Source organism: Chaetodon trifascialis, chromosome 4 (assembly GCF_039877785.1).
Source record: "Chaetodon trifascialis isolate fChaTrf1 chromosome 4, fChaTrf1.hap1, whole genome shotgun sequence".
Taxonomy (NCBI): domain Eukaryota; kingdom Metazoa; phylum Chordata; class Actinopteri; order Chaetodontiformes; family Chaetodontidae; genus Chaetodon; species Chaetodon trifascialis.
Window position 1 is genome coordinate 14652846 of NC_092059.1, and position 11604 is coordinate 14664449.

Here is an 11604-nt window from a genome sequence, read left to right on the forward strand (position 1 = left end):
TGCTGAAACCAGTGTGTGGCTGAAAGTTGTAGCCAGCAGGCCTGCGATCTTACAGCGGCAGGAGTTAGCTCATCTCCTCGTTGAAAGCTGAAGCTCTCTCATGCTAAACAATGGAGCCTGAGATGGGTGTGGCAGGAGAGGAGGTGAGGGGCAGATGGGGGGGGGTTAAAGTGACTGAAAAGGAGAGACTTTGGCGGGGATGGGGGGGCCGCAAGGTGAAACCTGGAATGTGATGGTGATGAGGTCATACCTGTGTGTGTGTGTGTGTGTGTGTGTGTGTGTGTGTGTGTGTGTGTGTGTGTGTGTGTGTGTGTGTGTGTGTGTGTGTGTGTGTGTGTGTGTGTGTGTGTGTGTGTGTGTGTCTCTCGAGTAGCCTCAGAGAGGATTCGGTTCACAGCCCCTTGAGGCCCCATCAGCAGTGATGTCATGGGAAACCATTACAAAGCCCATCTCGGCTGTTTGTAAACTCTACTCACTTCCTTGTCGAAATCTGAGGGCCACATGAAAGCCTCCGTTCTGAACTCCTGAATAAAAACACAACATGTCTGAGGGCCATCTCCTGTAACACGACCGGACTGGAGTAAAAAATTGTGAGTGAAAAAGTACTCCAGCTTGGTCAAGATGTAGATCATTAATTTTCCTTTGATGTTCTTCCCGTCTCATCCTCAGTGTCTGTCTCCCTCTCGTCTTCATTACTTATCATTTCTCTTGACCATAAACATTGTGAACTGATCCCGGCTGCTATCCCGCAGGAACACGGGGCCCCTTTCTGTGTGGTGTGTTGAAAACAGATCAACTTGGAGGAGCTGGGAACTTGAAAGGAGGGAGCTAACTACAGGGGATAAACACATTCCTCTGCAACCCGGCCTGCTACCGTTGCTGCCACCGCTGGCTGGTGGCAGTGCAGGGGAGCTCGCAGCAAGAAGCATTGTTGCCACAAAGCGAGGTGGGGGGGGGCGGCAGCTGAATATCCCTGAGTTCCCTCAGATCTCACAGGCAGCAAGCAGCACTTGACCTTTCCAGCACTAAAGGAATATGACAGCCGTGAAGCCGACAGAGAGAATAGCGAGAGAGGCAAAGGGGGGGAGCGAGAGGCAAGAGACAAAAGCCACAGAAAGTGCAGGCTGCCACCAAAACAGTTAGTTTGCAATCAATGTCAGTCATCCCTTTTGTCGGGACAGTTTGATTTCCACCTTTCAAATGAGGCGTTTATTTTTGGCCCGATAACAGCGCCAGCTAAATTGAAATTGGCAGCTAGACAATCTACAGATAATAGTCAACTACGCAGGAGATTATGTGAACAGCCCTTTCTTTCACTTGACTTGAGCCCCCACCCTCTCTCTCTCTCCTGTCGAAGACGAGAAAGGAGGAAATGAAGGAGGGAGAGAGAGAGAGAAAAAGGGCTAATCTTAGTCACAATCAGAGGAGGCTGAGAAGGCAAAAAAAAAAAGAGGGCCCAAAAAATGAAGGGGAGGAGAGAGAAAAATAGAGTAATGTCCCGGTGATCAGGAGGAGGGCTGAAGGGGCAGTGAGGTGGGGCGGTGGTGTACAGGAGAGGTGAGGATGGAGGGTGAAAAGGAGGGAAGGAGGGAATTTCTTTAATGTTTCTGGCAGCAAACCAGCTGAGGTCTCAAGGTTATCCTGGCTTTGCAAACTCCCACGGGAAAGGTGGAGTGCTGAGGGCCGAAGGGGGGGAGACGAGGGCTTGAGGTGGAAGAGAGGAGGGAGAGATGGCTGCCCTTTTTCTCCAGGAGAGAGGCTAATGCTCTGGGGGAGAGTAATCCTCGGGGCCCTCTTGTCTGATAAGGTTGGCCTTGGCCCAGGTAGGAGGAGAAAAAGGGCTCTGGGGCCTCCCGGGGCATCCTTGCAGACAGCTCTGCCCTCTGCCAGGTTAGCACAGGAGCAAAACTTAATGAATTATTACTCAAGCCATTTGTTCTAATCACACTTGAGTGATAACAATGTAATGCCCTATTGATCCCCACAGTGAAACTCTTTCTTAGTATTCTTTCCTCCGGGGAGGTCAGGGGTCAGGGGCAGCTATTGTACGGAGCAGGGCCTGGCTGACACCAGGCATGAACCTGACGAACAGTTTCTCCAACCAAACACAGTAATTTGATGCTGCAGTGTTGAGAGTGTGCATTTGTTCCCTTCTTTCAAGACTTTCATACACCTGTACATCTTGCCACATTTGACTCCTTCAATCAGCTGCCTTCTTCAGTGAGCTGCGGTTGATGCGGCAGCCATTGTGATAAGTCCATCCAGTCTAATAGCTCCATACGCCGCTACTGGAATTTGAAACAACTGCGAGGGAAGACAGAAGAATTTCATCATTCTTGCTATGACCCTTCACCTCTCCATTCCCCGCCACAGTATTTGAACTCATCACCTTTATGCAAATGTGAGCAAACCCTGAATTTGACACGTTTTATCTGGGTATGGTGATGGTGGGGGGATCAGTGACTGCATGGGAAAGATCTGCATCGATACTCTGCTTGTGTTTGTTTACACTAAACTAGGCCTATTAGAGATAATGATTCACAGCATCAAGCTGTCAGTTTAGGGAGCCGTGTGTATGTGTGTGTGCATGCGTGCCTGCCTGCCTCTTCAAAGGCTGGCCTTCTTATCTACAGTCAACAAACGGCCTCCTCAGGAGGAAATGGGGAGGCTTCATGCACCTGTAATTCAAATGTCCCAGTGCTCACTGAGAGTAAACAAGCGACACTCAGAGATTCTCCCCTCAGCTCAGTTTTGTGTGGACCTGATGGTTAATGGATAGAAAAAGAGAGGGCAGACCTATTCAGTGGCTCAAAGAGAAATTAAACGTTTCAGCTTTGTTTTTGTTTGTTTGTGTAAATGTGAGAACTTGATTTATGACAAATAGTCTATCGAGTATAGACTGATCATTGTCCCAGGATCAATCTTGTTTGGCCAGTGATTCGGCTCTGAAATGTAATAGTAAATACATCGTACATATTCAGCCATGGGACCAGAACCCGAAGATGTCAAACTCAGGTCCAAAATGTAAATATACGACGTTGCACATCAGGAACATCTGACCCAAACCTGACACCACATTATCTTTTATCTTTCCTGTAGTTTGACAGTTTGAGTTCTGTATAGAAATATGTCTACAGTCAGAACATCCAGTAAATGGTGGTTACACCACATTTGCATGAGTGGCCCTCACCCCCACCCGCATCACTACCAGCAGCAGAAGCAGCCGTATTCCCAGTTCGCTCCAGCCTCAGGCATACTAACCAGAGACCCAGGCCAACTCGCTGGTCCTCTCCCCAACCGCTTCCTCTCCACCGCTGCTGGGTTTGACTCACCGTGACCCCTGACCTTCAACGCTACACCGCCTCCCCCACACATGCAAATAGTGCTGGTCTGCTCCAGGAGGCATCAGAGAAGAGGAGAGGGTCGGATGGAGGGAAAGAAGAGAGAGGAGGAGGAGTGACGTGGATGATGGAAGCTATAGGGGGGGTGAGCAAGAGGGAGACAGAGCAAAGGAGAGAGAGACCCCTAAAGGAAGTGCGAGCGTCTTGGTCTCTGAAGTGGAGAGAAGTGGAGGGAGGCAGCGGCAGCCGCCTGGGGAGGCTCCGGTCTACAGCCCAGCACTGAGGCCTTAAAACATTTCTCTCTCTGTTTTAGCCAGCCAAAACGAACCCCAGCGCCTGTGTCTGCGAGGCTTACAGTGACCCATGCTGATCTTTTCTGTGTGTGTGTGTGTTTGTGTGAAAAAAAAGAAAGCGTGAGTACATTCACTGTACTTATTGTTTTCCTTGCTCCCAGGCTGCTCCAGGCACCTCAGTTTGTGTGTGTGTGTGAGGGGAGGTAAGCGATGTGTGCGGCTGTATCTGGAGAGCCTCCAAACCCCCTCATCTCCTCTCGTCTCCTCCTTCTGTTCTCTCTGCTTGGAGGATCTGTCAGTTCTCCTTCTCTCTCTTTGTCCCTGCTTTGATCCTGCTCTCCAAGCCTTGGCTGGCCTCGCTAACAGCAGCTGAGCACAGGTCCTACTCCACTCCCACTAATAACACACATTCATGCCGTGCTGAGATGATGCGTGTGCGCAGACACACACACACACACACACACACACACACACACACACACACACACACACACACACACACACACACACACACACACACACACAGTCTCACTCGCTCTTCCACTTACTCCCCCTCTCTTCTCTCACACACTCCAAAATCGGTAACGACCGGCTCTGCTATCATTCAGCGCTTTCTGTAAGTTGTCGGAGCTTATCGCTTTCACACAACCCTCTGTTTGCTGTAACCCTGCACACACTGTGAGCAACATGGGTGATGGGTCACTCTATTCTGACTGATTGTGGGTGGTGCTAGAGCCGCTAAACGCAGCCAAATAACAGTCTATTGTAGATACAGTTTGTTGTTTTTCACAGGCAAATGTAGGCAGATGCATTTTGCCGCTTTGATTAATCTTTATCCGCATGTCACATTGTTTTGAAGATTTGAAGGAGAGAAGATTTGATGATTTTATTTTTATTTATTTTTATTTTTATTTTGATTGTGTTCAGTGTTTCTCATCAAAAGACATTGAAATCTGCATTGTTTCCACTAGTGTGTGGTCTTCTTCTCTTCTTTCACTGCAACATTGCTGTTTTTTGGAGAGCATTTCCACTAACCACAGTTACGGCCTTCTGCAGTCAGACTTAACATCTATTGTGTCACACCTGTGCAGACTTTGTGCATGTGCATCCTTGAGTGCATGACGCTAGGACACAATACACAATACAGAGACTCGCTGATCAAAAAAGTTTTATTTCTAAAATCTTGTGTTTGATGAAAAATTCAACTCAAGGTTCATTTACTTGCTTTTCCCTGAGCTACCAATCACATCTTCTCACAGTTGTCCCCACTGCAGCATCCCCACATATCTGACCATCTGTTATCATGCGACCAAAGTTCCATATCTGACAACAACTGAGCCATCTCTATGGCAACTCCATCTGCTGAGGAAGACTGCGAGATGTGGTTCAGAGCTCCGGAAAAAGCTAGTAAGTAAACCTTTAGGTGAGATGACTTTGTTTCCAAAGGATACCATCAAACTGGACCAGTTTAAATTAAAAATATGCCAACCTCTCACCAGCATGTTCCATCCTGCAGTCTTTCAAATAAAAGTTGCAGAGAACTGGCACTCTTTGACTGTTTGTGATGAGCTTCTTACCTAGTTTGCAATTTCCAAGCAGAGCTGCAAAGTTCACTGGCTGTTGACAAGCAGTGACTGTGCACACATTGGACACTCATCTCTGAAGGAAATGAAAGGATTTCTGGTGACTTGTTGACCATGCTAATCACAGTGTGAACTGTTGGATAAGTCAAGTCAGTCAACCACTGTGTGGCAGCCTCTTGAGAAAGCAGGCTGTGTCAACACAGTGCCACCCTCAGTTTGGCAGCGGCAGCCACATGACACCTCAAGGCTGGCCTTGATACAGCCGGTCTGACTGCCTGCTCGCTTCCCACTCTTCTTGCCAGCCAGTAATGAAGCTTAAATACCAGCATAGGCATTTACACTTCAACCCCACCTCCACAGGCCGCTGAACACACACACACACACACACACACACACTCACCCTTGTCACCCTTGTGGCACCAGGAGCACCCGTTGGCAGGAGCACTGTTCACCAATGGCTTACACATTAAGGCATGAGCAGCATGCGGGTGACAGCGGGCCAGATTGTTTTGTGAGTACAATATCTCACACTTTCACACACACTTTAGCCCCGCAATCGCCCTGTCTAATTGCATTATTGCTGCACTATTGCAGTGCGTGGAGGTCCATGGTCGAGAGGGCTCAATAAAGATATGAGTCCTGGGAAAGACTAGGAGCGGTGGAATGAGAAAAGAGGAAGAGGGAGATAAAAGAGGGAGGGGGGAGGAGGGGTGATATAAAAAAAAGAGATAAAAATGGAGACAGGATAAGATCAAGAGGGATGAGGGTTGGTGTAGGGACAGGCTGGGGGGGGGGGGTCACAGGTTTTTTTTAAAAAAAAGAGTGTGAGAATTCGGAGAGTGAGGGCGGGGTGTCCCAAATACAACATGTAAAATAATCATGCTTGTTTGTTTTCCTGTCTACCGGCTGGACCATTGTCACTGGCTTTTCATCAGTGAGGTATCTCTAAACATCATGTGATCAAAAGCCTTTTCAACAGGGAGCTGTTCGCTCTTAGTCAGCCTGTTTCCCACAGATTCCCTGTGATAGAGCAGTTGAGACATAGCAACAGGTAACACTCCGGGGACCGTCGGCAGCCAGGTGCGCCCAGTTAAGATGTTCAAGTCGCAAGGAAAAGGGAGGGACCGAGAGACCCAAAGCTCCGTGACTCAGATCACCGTCGGAGACCTCTTGCAACATGAGCGTGAGAAAGTCGTTCAGGCGGAGAACGTTTCAAAACCTACACTCCGTCTGCATCACATCAATACATTTGTTTTGGAACTCTGTCAGTGCCATTGTGCGGGAAAAAATGACTCAGGTGTGCAGCTCACAACAATGAGGCATGTTAGTGATGTGTTTGACAGAGGCGGCATTGTTGCGCATGAAGGATATTTAGGATTATAGCTGGTGAAGGCGCATGTACAGACCAGCCCTCCCTCCTGCCGAAAGCAAAGTTTGCAATTACACATAAGACACGTGTGTGGCTTCACTGATGTCTCCACATGCCGGTTACACAGTCTGACATTGTAGCTGAGAGAGCCTAGACCTAATTTTAATCAGCCGGTTAACAAGAGTTCATCTGTCCTTCCAGACGGAAATCTGGTTGAAATCGACAATATCTTTAAAGTGGTGTGGCCACATGAGGACGCTATGTTTGAAGTGACATAAAAAGCATAAACTAATGCTCTGTCCTTTTGATAACATAATTTATCCGTCTGCAGGCTGCTGGCGGTGATGTCATATAGTTTTCTGACATGGTAAGTTACTGCTGCACGCTCAAGCGCAGGCTTGGAGAGAACTTAAAACCGTCTCTGCGCTCTCTCATGTTCAGCGGCGGATCTGGAGCCCTGTGCAGCTCCTCGTTGCCTATCAAATTCACGATCTTGCGGCCAGCCGCCGGCGACGCCCCGCAGATCCAGGCGGCAAGCCGGCGAGAGGAGCGCCTTCCCCTGGTCGCCTGCGCGCCACGTGTCGCGGTCTCTGCAGCAGCTGGAGGTGTTTGAGCTCAGCGGAGAGACATGCCATTCGCTCCATATACTCAACAACAAAAAAATACAGTAATGGATGCGTCTCTCCATATAAGTAGCCAATTTTCCCGATTACACATATCCTCTCGTTTGTCATTTAAAAGCAGCAGAAATGCGCATGGTTCACGTTGAGGTTTTCTTCATTTTATTTGGGAAAAGGGTAGAAAGTGGGAGACCACAAGGAGAAAGTAAACTTTTTCGGCTATTTCTCTTAAACAAACAGTGACAGGATTAAAAATAAGTAGTTAATGATAGAGCTGAAAGCAGTCGAGTTTGTCCTTATTGTTTTTTTCTGAAATTAGTCACAAAAAACACTCTGGTGTCCTCACAGAGGAAGCAATGTGTGTATCACCTCAAGGACTCGTCAGACTTTAAATACCCACATGACTCCTTAACTGGCTAAAATGCATTACAGGCAGCGCAGGTTTATACAAACATCGTTTGTCGCCCAACCTGCGCTGCTGTCCTTCAGTAAACTTGGAAGACGCAAGCAAGGGCCCCGTTTCTCTCCCTCTCTCTCTCTTTACCGCGCGTCTGCTCTTACATCTCTCCAACTGCAATAAAGATAAGGAAATGAAATTATGACCTGAAATCTAAAAAAGCCTTGAACGCTGTGGGGCGACCATAGGCGGGGAGGAGGAGGAGGAGGAGAAAGAGGAGGAGGCATCGGTCTGATCGTGTGAGCTCTCCGGGCTCAGAAATATCTCTGCTCTGGCTCACATTCCGATAAGGGAGCTCGATCCAGCTCTCTCTGTAGGCGTGGTTTTCCCAGGCTTTTAAAACAGCAGCTGCTATTTACCTTCCCCTCTAATGTAAACCACCGCCGCCGCCGCCACATACCCTCCCCTCACCCCTCCAGCCTCCTCCCCGGCCCGGCGGCCCCCCGGCAGCCCGGCGGCCAAACCTCCAACCACCGCACTCATAAAACATCCTGGCACGTGCTCCACATTCACAACACCGGCAGATGATTAAATGCCAAAATTTGTACCACAGAGTTGGGAACTACGGTGGTAAATAACATGGAAATGGAGTGTGCGCGTTTAATTTTATTTCCTCCTCTGAGGGAAGGCTAAATTGACGTTACTCTGGGACTATAATGGTTTTGTTTAAAGCTGTGTCTATCCGAGGGTTTTTATTTTTTGTGAGTCATCTAGTGTTTCTTTCGCTAATGTCATCACTGAAGTTATCTGTGCTGTGAAGTTTGGTAGAAAACAAAACAAAACTTGTGCCTTGATGGCACATGACTGAAACTCTGGGTGCCCGATAGCCTGCCACTTCCCACTGGGGTTTTTTAAAACGGTTCAAAAGTTTTGCTTTCATTTTTTCCCTGTGTGGACGCTTACCAGTTCATTTAAAACACGTAAATTATGCACGACCTGTAGCTTATAAGAGTTAGAAGGTGACTTTGCTTGTGGAGACAGGCAAAGGGTAATCGGCTCATGAATAAATAAAAGTTGATTTGATTGTGGGTGTTAACGTTTGTGCTGAAGCATTATTAGTATTAGTCGTAGTAGTATTAAATTCATGCTATATGCAGAAGTGCAGTATTTATTTCACCACATATTATAATATGATTATTTTTAAATAATTATTAGATTATTTTTTCTGCTGTTATCTCTTGTCTGTCCTCCGCCCGCTCCTGGTGGCGGTGCCCAGTCAGCGGCTCCACTGTTAATATGTAAACGGTACGATGATTGAAGACTGAAGGCAGTTTCCCCGGCTGTGCCCTGAACCCGGGCCTCGCGCCATTGGCCGCCAGCTCAAGCGGCCAAACAACCAATGGGAGGGCGCCGACCACGAGCCGTCCTCCCTCGGGCCGCGTGTCCCTCGCCCTGATTGGTGGAAAGTTACTGTGGGAAAGAAAGTTTGGGAAGTTTCACACGAGCCGTTCGCGTGCAGTGCGAGATATAAATACAAGCCACACGCGGAGAGCCCAACAGAGAGACTCCGCATCCGCTCCTGGTAGCCGCTGCCGCTGCGCACCGCTCTGACGGATTCTAACTTGATACACATCTCAGGATTTTTTTTTCTGAGGGAGAGAGGACTTTTGAATATCGCACGCTGAAAACATTCATCGTCCTGTTTCCTTCACCAGTGGATCGTAATTTGCTGTGGTTTTGTGGGATATTTCCAATAAAGAAGATGCCTGCCGATATGATGGAAAAAACCTCTTCCTCCCCGGTCGCTGCAACCCCGGCGAGCATGAACACAACTCCCGATAAACCCAAGACAGCGTCTGAGCACAGAAAGGTCGGTATCAAGCTCACATTGAAAAACATTTCCCCGCCAGTGTCATCTAAAGCTTGAAATGTTTCATTTTGGACGAAATTTTGCATGAGCTGCGCATCCAAGGCGATGCCGCTCACTTTTGCGCACGCAACAAGAAATTTAACAGTTGATGTCATTTTGTTTTCATCTTTAGTCATCCAAGCCAATAATGGAAAAGAGAAGAAGAGCCAGAATCAACGAGAGTTTGGGACAGCTGAAAACGCTCATCCTGGATGCGCTCAAAAAAGATGTAAGTGCTCACTTAGCGTCCTGGTTATTAAAAGATTTCCAAAGCTGCCCCTGTCAAACAGCGAGAAAGTGAGCGCGTAATCCTAACCATGTGTGTTTTCCGTCCCCTCAGAGCTCCAGACACTCTAAACTGGAGAAGGCGGACATCCTGGAGATGACGGTGAAGCATCTCCGGAACCTCCAGAGGGCTCAGATGACCGGTAAGTCGCATTTCCCGGACTAATCTGTCTCATAACTGTGCGTTTTACAGCATATCTGCGCTACTCTAACAATCCCGATTCAACACCCCCGTCTATATTTTAGACATTTTTACCAATTGTGCATGTTAAATAATGTGTGCATATGAATATTCTGACTTAAATATCCCTTCCTGTTTTCTCTGCAGCTGCCCTGAACACCGACCCCACTGTCTTGGGAAAATATCGTGCCGGATTCAGCGAGTGCATGAATGAAGTCACCCGGTTCCTGTCCACCTGCGAAGGTGTCAACACCGAGGTCAGGACGCGGCTCCTGGGCCACTTGGCCAACTGCATGACCCAGATCAACGCCATGAACTACCCCAGCCAGCATCAGCACCAACATCAGCTCCCATCCACCGCCGGACCCACACACCCCTCCTTCGGCCAGTCCATGGTGCAGATCCCCAGCTCATCCCCGCAGGTCCTGCCCATGAACGCGGTGTCCTGTAAAGGAGGCTCGTCGCCGGCTAATTTACCCTCAGACGCCACCAAAGTGTACGGTGGTTTCCAGATCGTGCCTGCCACAGACGGACAGTTTGCATTCCTCATACCCAACGCGGCGTTTGCCCCAAACGGCCCCGTTATCCCCGTGTACGCCAACAACGTCGGCACGCCGGTCCCTGTGCCGGCAGCGGTTTCCCCCGGAGCCCCTTCAGGCAACACGGACTCAGTGTGGCGACCCTGGTGAACAGCGGGAAAAGGACCATAAAGACTTTAAAATGACACTTAACAGTTCTCTCTTTGTTCAATGTTAGAAAGTTGTTTTGAATCTGTTTTTTTCTTGTAAAATGGAAAGAGTATGCACTATATTTGTACAGCTAACAAGGGAGTAAAGTTCATATTGAAATGAGATCTGTATTGTGGAAGTCCGTTCACTGCATTTTTTATATATATATTTGAGTTGTCGTTTTTCTTTTTTTCTTTCTTTCTTTTTTTACTGTGTGATGCCAAAGATATGTTCAATGCTCTTATGATGTTCTTCGTTTTGGAAGACAAATAAATTTGTAAAGATATGAAAAAACATGCGCTTGTTCCTGCGTTGTTTCTCGGGAAAACTAAACCTGATCTTCATATTCATGCGTAAAACTGCAAATATTACGAATTAGCCCGTTAATGTAGTTTGGTTGGCACTTAAACTATATTATGTAGACTTGTCTGTGCGTGTTAAAGGAAAACTGAGTGGTAGCACACACTTAGTGAGCTTACCAGAGGCTTTTCGATGCAATTATCCTATTTGTTATGTGAAAAGTATTTTCCATTGAGAGGGCTTCTCACACGTGTAAAGTGTTTTTTTGTTTTTTTTAACTGCCTATTGGACGCAAAAAGGGTCGAAAATAATTCGAACCTCACACTTTTCTGAGCTAACAACATCAGTGATAACACATTGTATTACTACGAAATACGTATTGATAGGTGGGAGGAACTGTCTTCTAACCAGGAACGTTTATGGTCAATATCTCTGCAAAAGAAAAAAGTGTGCTATTCATTAAGAGGCGTGTATGCTGCTGTAATGTCATTGAGCAAAATCACTGCATACTCACTCACTGTACGACACACTGGGCCAGACTGTCAGTAAATTGTTGTCTAATTGTAACTCTGTTATCTAAATAAGTGAGTCAGGCAGG

At 47.6% G+C, this 11604-nt stretch overlaps 1 protein-coding gene across 1 annotated transcript; it reads left to right on the forward strand.

The window, feature by feature from the left end:
- Positions 1-9161: 9161 nt before the first annotated feature.
- her6 (hairy-related 6) lies at positions 9162-10994 on the forward strand. The gene is made up of 4 exons (XM_070960913.1): positions 9162-9473; positions 9646-9741; positions 9853-9940; positions 10126-10994. Exons 1-4 carry the CDS (start codon positions 9366-9368, stop codon positions 10665-10667), a joined length of 834 nt encoding a protein of 277 aa, XP_070817014.1. The 5' UTR covers positions 9162-9365; the 3' UTR covers positions 10668-10994.
- The last annotated feature ends 610 nt before the right edge of the window (positions 10995-11604 follow it).

Excerpts from the sequence above, each read along its gene's own strand:
- her6 (XM_070960913.1), top strand. The coding sequence starts at position 9,366 with ATGCCTGCCGATATGATGGAAAAAACCTCTTCCTCCCCGGTCGCTGCA. Across the intron at positions 9,474-9,645 it reads CAGCGTCTGAGCACAGAAAG|TCATCCAAGCCAATAATGGA; the intron begins GTCGGTATCAAG and ends TTTCATCTTTAG. Across the intron at positions 9,742-9,852 it reads TGGATGCGCTCAAAAAAGAT|AGCTCCAGACACTCTAAACT; the intron begins GTAAGTGCTCAC and ends CCGTCCCCTCAG.